This window comes from Artemia sp. Qi Xiang Cuo, chromosome 10, assembly GCF_049724085.1.
Source record: "Artemia sp. Qi Xiang Cuo chromosome 10, ASM4972408v1, whole genome shotgun sequence".
NCBI classification, from domain to species: Eukaryota; Metazoa; Arthropoda; class Branchiopoda; order Anostraca; family Artemiidae; genus Artemia; species Artemia sp. Qi Xiang Cuo.
Genome location: NC_142803.1, coordinates 32,603,991 through 32,622,748, shown reverse-complemented (window position 1 = coordinate 32,622,748; position 18,758 = coordinate 32,603,991). Strand labels below are relative to the sequence as shown.

General features: G+C 35.1%; 1 protein-coding gene across 1 annotated transcript in view; it reads right to left on the bottom strand.

Annotated features, from left to right (window-relative positions):
* Positions 1 to 3,122: 3,122 nt before the first annotated feature.
* The window catches only part of LanA (laminin subunit alpha), a 217,498-nt gene continuing 201,862 nt past the window's right edge, over positions 3,123 to 18,758 (bottom strand). Inside the window, exons 48-53 of the mRNA XM_089095354.1 lie at positions 14,208 to 14,366; positions 12,814 to 12,988; positions 9,849 to 9,927; positions 7,629 to 7,782; positions 4,762 to 4,989; positions 3,123 to 4,071 (exon numbers count right to left, since the gene is read on the bottom strand). Of these exons, the coding sequence (XP_088951480.1) occupies positions 3,806 to 4,071; positions 4,762 to 4,989; positions 7,629 to 7,782; positions 9,849 to 9,927; positions 12,814 to 12,988; positions 14,208 to 14,366 (1,061 nt within the window). The 3' untranslated portion in view covers positions 3,123 to 3,805. The remainder of the gene's footprint in view (positions 4,072 to 4,761; positions 4,990 to 7,628; positions 7,783 to 9,848; positions 9,928 to 12,813; positions 12,989 to 14,207; positions 14,367 to 18,758) is intronic.

Genomic DNA, 18,758 nt, shown 5'->3' with positions numbered 1-18,758 from the left:
GCTACAAAAGCCACACCTTGAACATAGATCAAGTAGAAGGTCAGGGAATTATTTGCTATGTCTTAGACAATTTATCAGTCCAGAAAGTATCATCAACAACAAATGGACAGGAAATTATTTGGCTTCAGATATGAAACACAAACCAAGCAACTCTAAATTTGGCTGTAGTATATATAAGTGTAAATAGCATAGCCGTGAATGACCAAGTACTCTTTAAAGATATTCACGCTATATGTCAAAGACTAACAGAATCAACTCTCATCATTGGAGATTTCAATTACCCTAACATAGATTGGGACCTTCCTCACCTCCTAGAGCATAGCGGGTCACCCTCACAGAGGGAATTTCTGAAGGTAGTAAAAGATAATTACCTAGAACAGCTTATTAAAAAACCAACAAGAATCCGAGGAAGTGACAAGCCAACACTACTGGACCTAGTCCTATGCAGTAATACGAAACTAATAAAAGAACTTACTATAGGTCCTCCCGTTGGAAAATCGGACCACGCTACAATTTACTTAGAGGTAATTATAAGTTGCAAAACTATGAGAAAAAAAGCGAGGTGGATGCATTCAAAAGGTGATTACAATTCCATGCGAACGGAGCTAGAAGTTTTTAACTGGACTGAAATACTAAACAACACAGATCTAGTAGATGGCATGTACAGCAATTTTGCATCCGTAATCATAGACCTCACAAAGAAGTATGTATAAATAGAAAAAATATTAAAACGACCGCCTCTAAAACGAGAGATCCTTGACCTAATAAAAACCAAGCGGCAAGCCTGGGAGACGCTCAAGCAGACTGGTAACGAAAGTAATCCTAGAAATTATCGCAGAATCGCCAACAAAGTGAGAAAAGCCACTAGACAAGAAGCAAGCGAAAAGGAGAGGAAAGTAGCCGAGAACTCAAAGATCAACCCCAAGGCGTTTTGGAACTTCGTGAATTCAAAAAGAAAAGAACAGCCGGTTATTCCCGATCTCAGAAACTCAGCAACAAATTTAACAATCAGTGACCCAATAGTTAAAGCCAACCTACTAAATCAGCAGTTTTCCCCAGTTTTTACAACAGAGAGCGACAAAGATGAAAGTCAAGAGGAATGTCAGCCACTAGTCACAGCCAAATTTGAACAAATAGAACTGACAATACAAATGGTCTAAAAAAACTAAACAATCTAAACCCTTACAAATCAGAAGGTCCAGATGGCCTACATCCTAGAGTACTCAAAGAGCTGACACAGGAAATTGCAGCGCGATTGCACTAAATTTTTATCAAGTAACTACAAACAGGGAACCTGCCTGATAAATGGAAGCAAGCAGCGGTGATGCCCCTCTTCAAACAAGAAAGCAAATCAGATCCAAGTAACTACAGAACGATCGGTTCAACCTGTATCACATCCAAAATACTAGAATCCTTGCTCCACGATAATATATTACATAACCTACCCGAAAGAAGCCTCATTTCACCCGCACAGTTTGGATTTCTCGAAAAAAGATCAGCAGACAACCAACTACTTGTTGCGATAAACGCCCGGAGAAAGAAATTGAATAACAGAATACAGGTATATATTTTTTACTTAGATCGCAGAAAAACCTCTGATTAAGTCTTACAAAGTCAACTTTTTTGAAAAATACAGTCTATTAGAGTTCGCGATTCTAATCTAAAGTGGGTTCTCAACTTCCTGAAAGGAAGATCTCAGCGAGTGAGACTGGAGGGATATCTTAGCAGTAATGAGACAAAAGTCACAAGTGGAGTAGTTCAAGGTAGTGTTCTGGGGCCTTTACTATTTACTATTTACGTTAATGATCTCCCAAATAACATATATTCTGAGATACTGCTTTATGCAGATGACAAAAAAATCTTTCGCGCAATAACAAGCTTTAAAGATACAGAAATACAGCCAAACTTAAACAAAATAGCAGAATGGATGAAAAAATGGAGCATGGAAGTGAATACAGAAAAAAGTTGTCATGTTCGGCTAGCCCAAAATACATTTCTCGGCACTACTGCTTTGAAGGACAACATATACCTATACAAGAAGAAGCGCGAGAATTGGGAGTGACAATAGACAGTGACATGACTTTCACCAAGCACAACGAGTCAATCATCTCTAATTCATCACAAGTCTTGGGACTTATTCGAAGAAATTTCGCTCTTACTGACTCAACACTGTTTTCTACACTCTTCAAATCGTTAGTGAGACCAATGATCGAAAACGGTCATACAACAACCAGACCACTTTTTCAAAAAGACAGCAATGCAATAAAAAAAATCCAAAGGAGGGCTACTAAATTTGTTCCATCACTTAGAGACTTATCATACCAAGACCGTTTGACAAAACTGTCGCTCCCAAGTCTCTCATACCGATTTTTGAGAGGATATCTTATTGAAGTATATAAAATATGCAACAGATACTACGACAATATCCCTCCAGAAGAGATACTAACATTCAAGAATAATAACCTGGGAGGTCACGAGTTTAAGCTAATCGAAGAACGTTTCAGAAGAGATGTTGGTAGATGGGCATTCAGCAACCGCATTGTCTCCGAGTAGAACGCACTACCATCAGACACTGTTTTGTAGATAGAGGCGTAAGCCTGTTTTCGCAATATATTATCATTATTAAAATCTACTGCAGCAGTTTATTACATATTTTTAGGAACAAGGAATGTCGCTTTAAGAGTAAAATCAATTAACAACACAACTACGGTCCAAAGCTTAAAAATTTTATTCGGCATTCGGCAGTTTAGGCATCGCACATTTTACTGATGGGAAAGGGGTCACACCTCCTAGCTAATGCCTTTGCCTAAGCAATGATACACGTGGAAAGATCATTGCACCAAGCTTCCAAAGGAGCTTGCAAAGAGTAAGTGATACTGTTTAAAGTATATATATTTCACTTGTTTATAAACAAATACCTGACATTCACAATACAGAAGAAACAATAAGATAAACATAGTTTTTACTGTTAACGTCATTTATTGCTGTAACCTACGAATATGACGTCATTCATCATCTTGTAAACGAATACGCAGTTTTTTTTTGTAAAAAAAGTATTTTATTTTAAATACTCTGTTTCTTAATCCCAAAAGTTACTAGATACAGCAATTTCCTTTAAGACTAGCCCTTACAGCCCTCTAATGTTCCATTAGCCCACTAGAAGCAAAGAAAAAAAGGGAAAAAAAGAGGACACATCAGCGCTACCCATGCAAAAAAAAATATTATAAACGAATATTTCACTTAGAACGAGATTGCTCTACACGTGCAATAATTTCAAGCTTTGAGATGAAAATTTTATTGTAAAACGAGAAAGGCACAATTATATTGGCAGCATTGCAGCAACAAAAAGAAAACCCAATATGAAACTAACAGTTTAAGAGACAGCACACTGGCTCCCTATTTGAAAACCATGTGATAGACATATATTTTTCATTATCAAGCAAATTTAAACCAAATTTGTAATAATAAAAGAAAAACGTAAGAATAACTGGATGAATAAAATTACTGAATTGGAGCAATTAACACTGACGTACCATTATTTCTCAAATAAAAAAAAGAAATCAGAAACCAATTTTAAATAATTGAATACTATTAATTTTCTTAAAGAAGCTTAATTTTCTTAAAAGCTGTTTCTTATAAATCACACAGCTACAAAAACTAAAATCATGCTTAAATCATGAAGAAAATAATCAATACATTTTGTATAGTATAATATTTTGAATATCATTTCGGAAAGATAAAAACGTTTCAACACATAGGTTCCTTCTTTGCAGCTATTTTACATGTATCTGTGATGGCATTTAATCTAAATAGTTGGACACGTGGTTGTTGTCACACTACCCACTACAACTGCATTATAAAGTTTCTGTTCAGTCTCATCCACGACAAGTCGACGAAGACAGCCCACATATTGTTCAGACGTCTGTATTCCTCTTCTTCCAATGGGATTTGGGTGTCCTCCAATATAAAGGGGATGGTTAGTATCAGTTGAGCTAACACCAACCGCTCCAATGCCTGGCTCAACAAAAACATTATCGACAGATAATGTTACCACATTCCTTGTTTTGATTGCTAGAAAAAGAAGAAACAACTGTATCAATTTTATGCAGAGCATTGGTAAAAAAGATTATCAATGTTAAATATATAAAATGATATATATTAAGAAGTGATACATATTTAGATGTGAACTGTAGGCTAGGCTACCATATAATAAAATATAAGTTAAAGCATATCCATCAGCAATGATGTACGCTATACATTAAAGAAAACATAATTTTGTCAGAGTAAATAGGTACCATAACCCGTAAAAAAGTACCACAAACGGTTCTTTACACTCACGACAACCATGGTGGGGATATTACAAAATTGAATGCTTAAGACTTTAGAGGTTTCTAAAATCGATGCTGTTTCATAGTTGGTTAAATAGTACTTTTACATGATCAGGTCTCTGAATTTATGGCCTAGGTTCAATGATCTGCATTTCGTTTAAGATAATATAAAACTACCTAAAAAAAAAAATTCTGAAAAGAAATTAAGAAAACCCATTTTTCTTTAAAAACTCGATGTTTATTTTTTAGGGATTTAGTTTAACTAAGCGGTGTATCTTCAAAAAAAGACGGATTCCTAATTGCTTACTTGTAGTATCGTTTATTTAAAAAATACAAAGAAAATAAATAGAGTGGTTTATTTCAGAACTAAAAAAAGTTAAACCATTCTCACTGATATAAGAAACAATGAAGAAAACAGAAAAAAACTGTTTACCTTGAATACTGTGCCACTGACCATCACATAAGTAATGTTCATGAGGTGGTGTGTAAGAAGATGAAATTGCTCCCCTTCCATTGTCGACAATGAATATAACCGTTCCATTGACGATTTGAAGCACCAAATAATCACGACGTCCATGGACTGCCATCAAGATGCCTGACATGCTTCGAGGTTTGATCTCCATAGATATGTCAATATCGAGTCCAACTCGGAAAGTTTCATCTAAAAATTAACAGGTTAAAACTTGGCTAAATCTAATTTTGACATTTTATAGCCAAATTCAAAAGTATGCTATAAAAATCATATAGCTGCTTAAATACAAATAAAAACTAATACCATTAGATACGATTAGAACTCAAGGTATGGTTTAACATCGTTAATGATGTTTCACCTTCAATACAAATTCAGACCCAGGATTTTGATAAAGAGGCGGGGGGGGGGGACTGCGGGAACTTTTAAGACCGTTTTTGCTTCTCAGACTCGTGTATCTTGGGTAAAAACGACAAAACACTGAGCAGCATCTAAGCCAAAGGAGGCATAAGCCAACCCTCCCCCATAGATCTACCACTGCTTTTATACTTCCTTTGACTGGTATCTTAACTTTTCGTTTATTTACTCGTTTTTTTTGTTTTTTTTATAGGAGGGCAAAAACTAGGTTATTAAGCTTTTTATAAAGGGGATGGTTAGTATCAGTTGAGCTAACACCAATGGCTCCAATGCCCGGCTGAACAAAATCATTATCGATAGATAATGTTGCCACATTCCTTGTTTTGATTGCTAGAAAATGACTTTTTCAAATAAATGTTCAAATAAGAAAAATAAGTAAAATTAAGCATAAGTACAATAGCTGATTTTGAGGAACTGGAATATTACAAACATAAGAAACGTACAGAGACCCAACCCTTAGAAATGGGTGGATCAGAACGATATGCTTAACAAAAGATATCAAACAAGATTTATACAAAAACTAATGAGTTCAAATCATGCAATCAGGATTGGCTGAGATTCAATAAAATTGTTTCAATGGTTTCTCCCTTTCTCTTTGATTAAATAAAAAAAAAAAATTTTGACTGAAAGTAAGCAGCAGCATTAAAACTTAAAACGAACAGAAATTATTAAGTATATGAGCGTGTTTGCCCCCTCAGCAATATTTCGCTCTTTATGCTAAAGTTTTTTTAGTACTTTCAGAAGAGCTAATTATACTAATTAAACGGCCTTTGGGATTCAGGGGTAATTCTTAAAGAATTGGAACAAAATTCAAACTTTAGCGTAAAGAGCGAGGTATTGACAAGGAGGCAAACCCCCTCATACATGTTATAATTTCCGTTCGTTTTAAGTTTTAATGTTGCTCCATACTTTCAGTTAAAAAAACTTGTTTTTTTTTGTTTAATTTCTTGTCGTTTTTTAAATAATAGTGGAAAATCCGGCGCCCCCTTCATAGAAAATTCCCTTCCCCCATGAAAAATTCCTCAATGGAAATATCCTCCCATGTAAACTCCTCCCCCGACCCCCCATCAGAAAAAACCTTCCCTGAAAACGTCTGTATACTTCCAATTTGTAAATAATGGGCAAAGTTAATAACTTGCAGCCCTTCCCCCGGGACTGTGGGGGATTAGGTCATCCTCAAAGACAAAGTTATTAACTTTTTCGACTTTGCTGAATAAAATGGCCATTTCAAAATTTTGATCAGGTGACATTGTGAAAAAATGAGCGTGGGAGGGGGCCTAGTTGCACTCCAATGTTTTTGGTCACTTAAAAAAGGCACTAGAACTTTTAATTTCCGATCGAATAAGCCCTCTCGCGATATTCTAGGATCACTCATTCGATACAATCACCCCTGAAAAAAAAAAAAAAAAAAAAAAAACAAATAAATACACATCTTCCTTCTTCCATCTTCCATCTTCCATCTTCCGTGATCTTCCTTCTGGATAAAAATACAAAATTCCACATTTTTGCAGATAGGAGCTTGAAACCTCTATAGTAGGGTTCTCTGATACGCTGAATCTGGTGGTGTGATTTTCATTAAGATTCCATATCTTTAGGAGGGTATTTCCCCCATTTTTTGTAAATAAAGCAAATTTTCTCAGGGATTATCTTTAAAATGGGGCCATTAAACAGCTCTCCATTATGTTCCAGTGCCTCTAGCTGTGGAAAAAAAAATCTGATATGCTGAACCTGATGGTGTGATTTTCATTAGGATTCTATGACTTTTAGAGGGTCTTTTCCTCTTTTTTCGAAAAAAAGGCAAATTTTCTCAAACTCCAAACTTTTGATGGGTAAGACTAAACTTGATGAAGCTTATAAATTTGAAATCAGCATAAAATCCGATTCTTTTGATGTATCTATTGATATCAAAATTCCGTTTTTAGAATTTCGGTTACTATTGAGCCTAGTCGCGTCTTACTTACAGTTCGTTACCACGAACTGTTTGACTCAATAATCTAATCCGAAATGAAATTACTCTTTAACTCGATTTCATCAACTTTGTTACCAACATAAATCAGCTGATCATAACAAACTGCACCATCAAGCCGTTTAATCTATTGCTGGTTGGCAGTTTAATTAACAAATATGAGCACTGGAGAGATCAGGTACGTACGTCAGAACTTGCAAGGAAGAAGTAGGAGGGGGCCTGAATTCGAAGAAACGCAATATATATGAATTAGACGAAAAAAGGAGCTATCGGAATAAATCTTAGTAATTCAAATTGGGGAGAGGGAGTAAACAGTTACGCAGGTCGTACAGTTGGTGTATGGTGGAAAGTATTATCATCCTTTATTTCGGATTACTGAGATCTTCTAGCTCTAGGATGGTGAAACTACTTTGTTTGTTATATATTTTATACCTCACACTGTACTTACATGCTTTGATATATCCTCCATCAATTGAAAAGAAAGACCCTTCTTCAACCTTTGAAGAGCAAGGCTCAACTCCTTCCGCTGTTACAAGATCAGTTAGAGGTCTGTCATTCATTCTGAAATCTCGGAGACATCCAACGAATCCAACATCCAGCCCCTGTCAAAATTAATTGGTTACCAGGATGACAATAATTTACAGACAGGACAAATTATACATAGCTGATAAACGTTACTACCATTGGCTGTCAATTTTGTGATTTCTTTTTTCACGTAGAAGTCTCTCTCTCTCTCCTCTCTCTCTCTCTCTCTGTCTCTCTCTCTCTCTCTCTCTCTCAGCGTTACCGTATACATAGCATATTTTCAGGGTCTAAAATAAGTAAAGCTAAAAAAATAAGTAAAACAAGTAAAGTTAAAAGAAACCCATCAAATATAAAAAAAAAATATACATTTTAACGCGTTTGATGAACCCCTTACTGTCATTGAGAGTGACGAAACAGAAATCCATCTTTCATCCACATGAATACTATTAAACTTTTGAGTGATTTACTGAATAAATTTAAAACAATACAAAGATTTCATCAAAATATTTACTTCTATAGTATATAATATAGCCTACTCCAAAAAAAGTTAGCTTGCCGCTTCTTTGCGTTTGCTTGAACCTTTCGTCCCGTAAAATATAAAATGATATTTTCCATCTCCAATTGCTTCACTCACTACGACTGGCAGATTGGGTCTTCGGCCCTTGCAGTCACAAAATATATGAAAATCATTATCCATTCACCGCTTTTGAAAACGCATTAATTTAGTTTTGCGCAATGACATTTTTATCTTGACATAAAGCTGTCAGTTTTTTTTATTTACCATTAGTATTCTCGTGACTCCAAAATTATTCTGCAAAATACCTTATTAAAGTATCATGTCTTATGTATTTATAACAAATTATTTATTTGCGACACTATAATACTTATTACATGCTGACAATCGGGAAATGGGCCACATTCCGCCAACGGTGATAACGGTCGTCCCCCCCACCCCACCTTTTGGCCAACCAAATTTTTTTTTTTTTCCAAATCTGCAACAGCTTTGACCTTAGATGTTGTTTTAGCAAAATGTCTGCCAAAAAGATAATCTGTAACTTTGGTCTCAGGGGAACACAAATCTGACGCTACCGTATGGTCCGAACTCACAATTGAACTGAGGTTACAATTTGAAAGACCAAACAAGTGCACCACATCTGTTAGTTTTTTTTTACTACCATCTCTTCAATATCTCGATCTTCAAGTGCGAGAATTATATTTGCTGCTTCTAAGACATGGAAAGCTTAGTGGACAACAGCCTGCAGTGCATAGCCATCTCACTGTTTTGCTTGGGAAGACAGAGTAGTCCAAATTTCACCATTCACCTTTGGGATAACAATTTTATCAGATATTTGAAGCTGATAGTACTGTGGGTTAATCCAGGCGAATGCATGTGTCTGTTTCAGTTGAACTCGAAGGCGGAGCTAAGCGGCTCCTTTTTGGAGTCGAGTACTTATTGTGTATTTCTTAGATTATCGTTGGTTGTCTGTATTGAGCCTAATAAATACCTTAGTTTTTAATTCGAAAGCACTTATTCTGTAATTGAAGAAATAAAAAATTAATTTACAACTGAAATTATGTCCCCTTTGTGTTAGATTAAGTCATACAAGCGTTTTCCCCAATAAGTTAGGTTAAAATAATCTTGAATTTGTGCAGACAAGATACAATTTTTCCAAATATAAAAGGTCAACAAAAGCTTAAGCAAATGGAAGAGTAGATTTTGAAGATAGATATTTGCAGTCTGTCTTCAGTACCAAACATAGCAAAGGAGGAAGAAGAAAAAAAATTAAAAAATCAAGAATCGTTAAACAAAACAAATCATCAACATACAACAGTAAAAATTAAGATAAAGAAATATGAAGTGAAAGATCAAAATAATGAAAACATACACATACATTAACAAAAACAGGCACTAATTCGTGAAAATGTGGGGGATGGCAGGGATATTTTTCATTGTTTTAACTGAAAATAGATAAAAAAGATATTCTTCAAATTTAAGAGGAAGGGTAATCCCCCAATCGAATTGGCACTCCTGTTGACCAATCTTCACAATTGAAATCGCGGACACTCGAGTTATTACTTTTATAGGTTAAAGGTAAAACAAGAAATATTTGATTTCTAAGGTCTTAAATACAAATTATAATACCTTCATATTTCCTTTAGCAAAATCTACTGCTTCAGGAGAGATACCTCCAACAAAGAAAGGAGGATCGATGTTTATTGACCTAGAAAAAAAGAAGTACTTTGAATACTGCTCTGCAATATTTAGAATGACGAAAATGAGCAAAGATAACTTAACTAATTGTAATCGTTGTCTATATAATAGTTTTTACGCTGCTACTGCAAATTATATTTACAAATCACAGAACAAGAATATATTTGCAGAGAGTTTCCTAACATTTTTAACCTTTATAACTTCTATCTTTATAATGATTGAGTCGATTAATTTTTTAGTGCAGTTTTTTACACACACACACACTATATATATATATATATATATATATATATATATATATATATATATATATATATATATATATATATATATATATATATATATATATATATATATATATATATATATATATATATATATATATATATATATATATATATATATATATATATATATATATATATATATATATATATATATATATATATATATATATAAAGTACCAGGAGCCAGGAGACTCGTTGTGAATCACGGCTCTAAATCATTCAACAATGTAAGCTTGTAGCTTTCATAACACGTGACTTCTAAGGAAGGATCGTAAATCATCTTCATCTTCAGCACCCCAAGTTGGAGATCACGGCTCTAAATCGCTAAATGTAAGCTTGTAGCTTTCATAACACGTGACTTTTAAGGAAGGATCATAAAGCATCTTCATCTTCAGCACCCCACGTTGGGAATCACGGCTCTAAATCGCTCAATGTAAGCTTGTAGCTTTCATAACACGTGACTTTTAAGGAAGGATTGTAAAGCATCTTCATCTTCAGCACCCCACGTTGGGAATCACGGCTCTAAATCGCTCAATGTAAGCTTGTAGCTTTCATAACACGTGGTTTTTAAGGAAGGATTGTAAAGCATCTTCATCTTGAGCACCCCATGTTGGGAATCACATCTCTAAATTACTGAATTTACGCTTGTAGCTGTCATAACACGGTAATTTTATGTACGGATCGTAAAGTATCTTAATCTTGAGCACCCCAAGGTTTGATTCACGGCTCTAAATCACTGAATTTAAGCTTGTAGCTTTCATAAATCGTGACTATTAAGGAAGGATCGTAAAGCATCTTCACCTTCAGCACCCCGCGTTGGGAATCACGGCTCTAAATCGCTCAATGTAAGCTTGTAGCTTTCATAACACGTGACTTTTAAGGAAGAATCGTAAAGCATCTTCATCTTCAGCACCCCACGTTGGGGATCACGGCTCTAAATCACTCAATGTAAGCTTGTAGCTGTCATAACACGGGACTTTTAAGGAAGGATCGTAAAGTATCTTCATCTTCAGCACCTCAAGTTGGGTATCACGGCTCTAAATCACTGAATGTAAGCTTGTAGCTTTCATAACGCGTGACTTTTAAGGAAGGATCGTAAAGTATCTTCAACTTCAGCACCCCACGTTGGGAATCACGGCTCTAAATCGCTCAATGTAAGCTTGTAGCTTTCATAACACGTGACTTTTAAGGAAGGATCGTAAAGCATCTTCATCTTCAGCACCCCTCGTTGGGAATCACGGCTCTAAATCGCTGAATGTAAGCTTGTAGCTTTCATAACACGTGACTTTTAAGGAAGGATCGTAAAGCATCTTCATCTTGAGCACCCCACGTTGGGAATCACGGCTCTAAATCGCTCAATGTAAGCTTGTAGCTTTCATAACACGTGACTTTTAAGGAAGGATCGTAAAGCATCTTCATCTTCAGCACCTCACGTTGGGAATCACGGCTCTAAATCACTCAATGTAAGCTTGTAGCTTTCATAACGCGTGACTTTTAAGGAAGGATCGTAAAGTATCTTCATCTTCAGCACCCCACGTTGGGAATCACGGCTCTAAATCGCTGAATGTAAGCTTGTAGCTTTCATAACACGTGACTTTTAAGGAAGAATCGTAAAGCATCTTCAGCACCCCGAGTTGGGAATCACGGCTCTAAATCGCTCAATTTAAGCTTGTAGCTTTCATAACACGTGACTTTTAAGGAAGGATCGTAAAGCATCTTCATCTTCAGCACCCCGCGTTGGGATTCACGGCTCTAAATCGCTCAATGTAAGCTTGTAGCTTTCATAACACGTGACTTTTAAGGAAGAATCGTAAAGCATCTTCATCTTCAGAGGGTTTTGTGTTATATACCCACCATAAGGCCTAGATTATATTCATTTCTAATACATTTAAGGCGCATATGGATTGCAATAATAAAATGTTGATAAAATCAAATTGTTCTATCATCAAATCCAATTGAAATAAATGATAGGAGTTATATTTTGAGGCAAAGTAACGCAGCACTAGCTTTTAAATTAGGTTGCTGCATTTTTAGACGTAACATCACAGATTGCGTTAGGTATTAAGTGCTGGGGCAAAATACAGTATTAGCTTGTATACAAGGTGCAAATAAGGTTTCAGTGAGAAACTATATTTTAAGACCGTCTTTAATGAAAGTGATTTAGTTATGTTTTATTAAGAAAAACTTCTTCTTGGGACATATCATTTCAAGTTTTTAGGGGCTGACAAATGCAACGTTTAATCGATGGAGAAGATACAAAACCAAATTTTTGCTCCCGAAACACTTTTGTCAGCGGACCCAACCAAATAGTTGCTGTAACGCTTCGCGTTGATCAAGCAACACAAACCGAGTGTGGTTCCGAAATGGCAGACCTTTTTGAATTTTGTTTTCCCAAGACAAAATATAAGAGGATTAAGGCTCAATAAGGTTGTTATAAATGAAACCCAAAGGAATTTTGTTTACTTATTGCTAGTGATTGCAACTTTTAAAATTAATTTCGCATTATTTATTGCAACAATCTCCCCAAGAAATGGGGTAAGTTGTAAAGTGAACTATACACCTAATGTAGAATGATGTGAATTAGCATACAAATCCTCAAATTTACCAACCTTGTATTTCCCCGAGACATTGCTTCAGCAACTAAATCTCCATCAACTATAAGTGTTCCGTTTTGAGCTTCCCTTGAGAATGTTACCATGTGCCAATCTCCGTCAGCGTAATCAAGGGGACTTGCAAGATGTCCCGCTCCTGAGCCACAATTGAAGGAGTAGTGGATCTTTCCATCTAAAAAAGTGCATACAATGACATTCTTGATTGATGAACCTAAACCATGGTTGCCAATGCATCAAAAAAAATACAAGACAAATCGTCTGAAAACACTAATAAATCGTCCAAAAATCACTGGAATAAATCGAATGTCACTAAAAACAAAAACGCACTGAAGCTACGTTTTAATGTTGTTTTTCTAATCAAAACGATTGAGGCGATCCTCTGTTTTTTCAAATGTCTAAAATGAAAAAAAACTTAGGGAATTTTGTTCATAGCAATTTCCATCCAATGAATTTTTTACAGGATTTCGACTTTATTTAAAAAAATAGAATAAAAAAAGGATCCAAACAGGCAATGAATATTTGTCTAGTCCTCTTAGATAATCAGAAAAAAAGTAAGAGCAAATAAAATCACAAAATCTTGTGGTAAACTATTTTGGGATGGCAGCGAACAACACTCTTAGAATACCCCCCCCCCCCAAGAAAAAATATGATAGCCCCATCATGGGGCTATGGTTGTGGGGCCAAAAGGCCTAAAAATAGAAAATTATGTGCTAATGTAGTTTTTCTATGAGTTTGCTAAGCCAGATGAAAAGTATATATTTGGTAAGAAGGTCTAAAAACACTATTTCCACGATTTATCTTTCAGGAAATTAAAATTGGTGTTGTTGTTATGTCGAATCTAGTAGTAGGGGAAGGAGTATTATGAAGTCTTTTTTTTCTTTTTTTTGCAAACTATGTCCATCAAATTCTGAAACCTGGACATATATGGAAGATATGTATTTATTCCTGGCACGGTTCTATTTCTCATAGATGTCTATAATATACTACTACTACTAAGAACTCACCGCAGAACCAAGCCGCCTGAGGCCAACACAGTTACGCTCGCTCCTCCTCCATCCCAATTTATTCAAAGCTTCCCTTTTTACATCCTCCCATGAAGTTCCCATTTCCTTTAAATCTTTCTTTATGACGTCCTCCCAACCCAGACGAGGACGACCTGCTTTTCATTTAGCCTCTAGACGGTTGGCCAAAAAGAACAATAATCAGCAATCTGTCATCCTTGATCAACACAACGTGCCCTAGCCACCTCAACCTTTCTTTCATTATAGCCCTAGGGAGCGGTATTGAACCACATTATTCGTACAGCCTATTGTTTGAAATACGGTCAGTCTATAATATAGTTTAATCTCAACAAAAAAACCCTGCTAATTCATAGCAGAAAAAAAACTTACCTCTAAGGTAAAGAGCAATAAAATCAATATGTCTTTGGTCAGCTGAGTAGAAAATGATACCATCGGGTGAAACAGTCTTAAACTCAACTGAGAATGAGGATTTGGCTCTTGGGCGGGCAGGTAGTGTCTGGTATTCTTGGCGACTAAAACGAGTGTTTCCTAAAAGATATAGAGGAATAATTAACATTAGAGAAGAAGAAAGTTGTAATATATGAAAATCACGACACTTGTCTGAAAATTAGACATTAAACTAAGTCATTTTAATTCAAATATTACATTACATTAGACATTTCTATTACGTTTAACAATTTAGATTTAAATTGTGACTACATAGACATCAGGTTTTTTTTTAATTTATATCTCTTCATAATATATAGAGAGTACCGAGTCTTTATTTAATAGAGAGTACAGTCATTTCCGTTTCTTCGCTTCATGTTTGAGGATCAGGAGATTTAGCATTCTGATACAAATTAAAAAATAGGGATAATTAAAACGAATAACTGATAATAAACGAGTACCGATGGCTAAAACTGGAATACATAATAGCCTGAAGTAAAAAACGCAAACTTATTCAAAAATACTTGCCCGGGAAATGTTTCTTTATTTTCAGGTTTATGTATAAACACTCATTATTCATCACTGATGGTCTAACGATTTACAAGCAAGACTTTTTCTTTAATGATTCTAGACAAAAAGGTCTAAGCAGTGAAAGTTCCGTTATAAAAAAAAATGTACATTTCAGAAAATAAGCTTGTGAAAAAATGATTTCTGAGGGCTAGTATATCTAAATAACGGAGTGAATTGATAAATGTCTTAGTTGCTCAATTTATGTATAGCCCACCGTAACAACAGAAGCTTACGCCCATAATAGAATAACGTAGACGAAAAGAGAAAAAAGGCACTGGAAGTAAATGCAAACATCCTTAAAAATAACGGAAATAAAAATAATGAATAATCGTAATATAGATGAACATAAAGACACTGTGTAAGATAATTGAACCTATTTATGAGTTTCTTGTTTTATCCTTTAAAAATGTCTCGACTACTTCGTCAATTGACAATTTGGAAGGTTACAGCAATTAGCTTTTACAAGTACATGAAGGTGAACACAGAAGACACTTTACATATTTAAAGAAGATGCAAAGAAATTGTAGGTTTTTTATAGTTAAAGATAGATCTTAGATAGGGGATAATGGCTAGCCTAAACCTGAAACAGTTGGGTATAAAATACCAAACACTGTTAATTGTGCTGGATTTTCTGTCCCAAATACAATAACAAAACATCCGCTTTACACGAAGAGGATTGTGACTCAGAGTGGAGTGAAGTAACATGCAGTGCCCCGCAAGGGACGACACTGGCATCATACGTTTCTCGCCAGCATAGACTGGTCGCTGGTAGAACACAACAACAAATATAAATTTGTCAACGACTTATCACTCTTGCCTGCGTATCTTCTTCAAAGAAATGTTCCCACGAAGCAAATCCCCGAAAACAATTTCGATCTGCTAAGTCCACAGCCTTACGATTTTAGATTGATTGTCATGTTTGTTAAGTTTAAAATACATAGATTCAATCCGCTCAAGAGAGATTTCCCCCCCCCCCTGAAGCTCCTTTCTCTGTTGTAAATGAGGAGAAAATACAAGGTGCCATTTTCTAACATAACTACATCTTTCCAACACGTATCAAAATTGTGACCGGAAAGCAAACACATCTCTTCAAACTTTCAAAAAGGCGTCGCTTCGAGTATAACGCCCGTAATATTCTTCAGGTGTGCCTATGCTATGTATGTCCCATCCTCAAATGTACCTATCCTGTCTGAAGCCTGTCAGTATTAAGAGCCGCCTATTTAATACAGGAACTGGAGTGAGTTGAAAAAACAGGCAACCAGGATTTCCCTGAGTAACAGAGACATTTCAGAGACTAATAACAAAATACTTGAACTCCAAAGCTAGAGCTCAGGTAGACAAAATACTACTGTCTAACCCTGCTCACCATGACCTTTTACCCCCAGAAGCCCACAATGAATAGCCTTACAGAAGCTAAAACTTGTGCCTGTGTGTGCTCGAAGAAATCACTACCAGACCTATTTCGTGCCTTTTTTACATTATTGTGTAAAAGTATACAATAACATATTTTTTAGCACCACACAAATTGAGCAACGATTATGTGTGCAAATAAGCCTCTCTCTCTCTCTCTCTCTATCTCTTTCTCTCTCTCTATCTCTATCTCTCTCTCTCTCTATCCCTTCCTCCTCTCCCCTCTGTTCTCTCTCTGTAAATGTAGAACAATTAAATACTTTTTTGGATAACTTGACTGCAATAATTAAAAATGCAATTTAGCACAAAAATAATAGTTGTAAAATAGTAGTAAAAAGCAACAGTGATAAAGATAATACAACTTATTACAGGCAGTACATAAACAATAATAGTTACGAATTATCAGAGCTTTTGTGAAGCAATTAGTTAACCACAGTTATGGCCCTAGCCCTCATCCATAGTACCTCATTAATTTGAATCAAACAACTAATAAGTAGCTCCTTAAATGATTAGAGGCGGAAAATCTCTATAATAAACTCTGAAATTTTCTTTTTAAATATTTCAATTCTTTCGCATTTTTTTTTTAGTTAAAGAGATTGACAAATAAATGAGAGAAATGGTAAATCTCAAAGTTGCCATGGTCATTGAAATAGACAGAATTGTACCACTAGAAAGAACAAGTGAGCATTTGGGAAGACAACTGTGTTCACCTTTTACACTGCCAGCTTCTGGCAGTTTGATACTGCCAGCTTCTGGCAGTTTGATACTGCCAGCTTGTGGATTACGTGAGTTAGATACACCCTTGTACAAAATTGCACAAATCTTTCAAGCTTTGATAGTTTAGTAAGTTTAAGATCCATGATCCATGATTATGAGACTCGATTTTCTGGTGAGATTAATGCTCCATTGATTGTTCCGACCCGGTCGACGTTTTCTGTGCTTCATAGGGGAATTAGAAGTTGGAATCATCTATATGAGAATATTAAAAATGATAGTTATATTTCTTTGTTTAAGAGAGAAACTAAAGAAATCTGTTTTTAGTAAGTATAAATTTTAGTGTTTTTTAGTTTGTGTTGGGAAGGGGGTGTAAATAAATAATTGAATAACTTATTATGACCTATCGGGGTATGATTTTAATAGTAAAGTCGATTTTTTGTTGTTGCAAAGTTTGTGGTGCCGATTAGGATATGCAATTTTTATAATTTATCCAGTCCTGTATTATTTTTAGTGCATTTTTGCCACCCCTTGGACAAGTTTTTTTTCTTCTCGGGGGGGGGGGGGCTGTTAATACTGATTGTCAGTGCTTTTTTGCCACCCCTTGGACAAGTTTTTTTCTTCTCGGGGGGGGGGGAGGGGCTGTGAATACTGATGTATATATATATATATATATATATATATATATATATATATATATATATATATATATATATATATATATATATATATATATATATATATATATATATATATATATATATATATACATATATATATATATATATATTGACTACATCAAAGTTTTGATTTCACAGAAAACTGAGCTATCCTAAAAGGAACTATAACTGTGCATGGAAAGCTGTTGCTGTATTAACCACCGGCTTTGGCTTGGTTTTATCTAACTTCAATCTTTGATTGACTTTCCAAGGAAATTCATTTGAACTAGGCAGATTAATATTTAAAATTTCCCAATTTACCGTGCTGGCAAATTTGTCCAAATCCACGCATCAAAGCGGAGAGAAAATCCAAGAAGAAGGTTTATTAAAGTTTTTTCTTTAATGCGCCAGTCATCTGGCCGACAAAAGAATTCAAAGTTTTCTTTGATGTTTCCTTAAGTAATTGAGTGTGGAGAATATCAAACTGAAGAATAAAAATAAGTTGTTGAAGTATTGAGAATTAAATATGAAGATAAGTTGCTGAAGTGTTGAGCATTGAATAATAAGCAGAGAAAAAAGCTTTTGAAGCATTGAACACTGAGTGCGACTATTGAGTGACTTTGAAATATTGACCATTAGTGTAAAAATAGGTTGTTGAAGCATTGAGTGTGTTGAAGCATTGAGTATTAAGTATAAAGATGAATTGTTCAAGTATTGAGCACTGAGTATCACAGAGTATTGAGTATGTTGAAGTATTAAGCAAGAAGAGAAGTTGTTGAAGTATTGAGCATTGAGTATGAGTACTCAGTATGTTGTTCTATAGAATATTAAGTATAAAGCCTGTAGAGGTTAATGTTGAATATGATCATAAAATCCTTAGTGAATCTAGTCCAACTGGATTCAACAAAAAATTAACACTCAACAGATAACAGTTCTTCTTTTTGGACCAAACCTTATTTTTAACAGGAAAGATATTTTTGGTACTGTAAAGATAAGGGTCAATACAATTGTGTAATGCCGAATCTCTAAAAAACCCTATAAAGTGGACTCCGTCAGTCTGTCTTCTGAAAGGTTAAAAAATCACCACGAATCTCAGCAAAGACAGATCTAAAACAAAATCTTGTGTGTGTGTGTGTGGTGG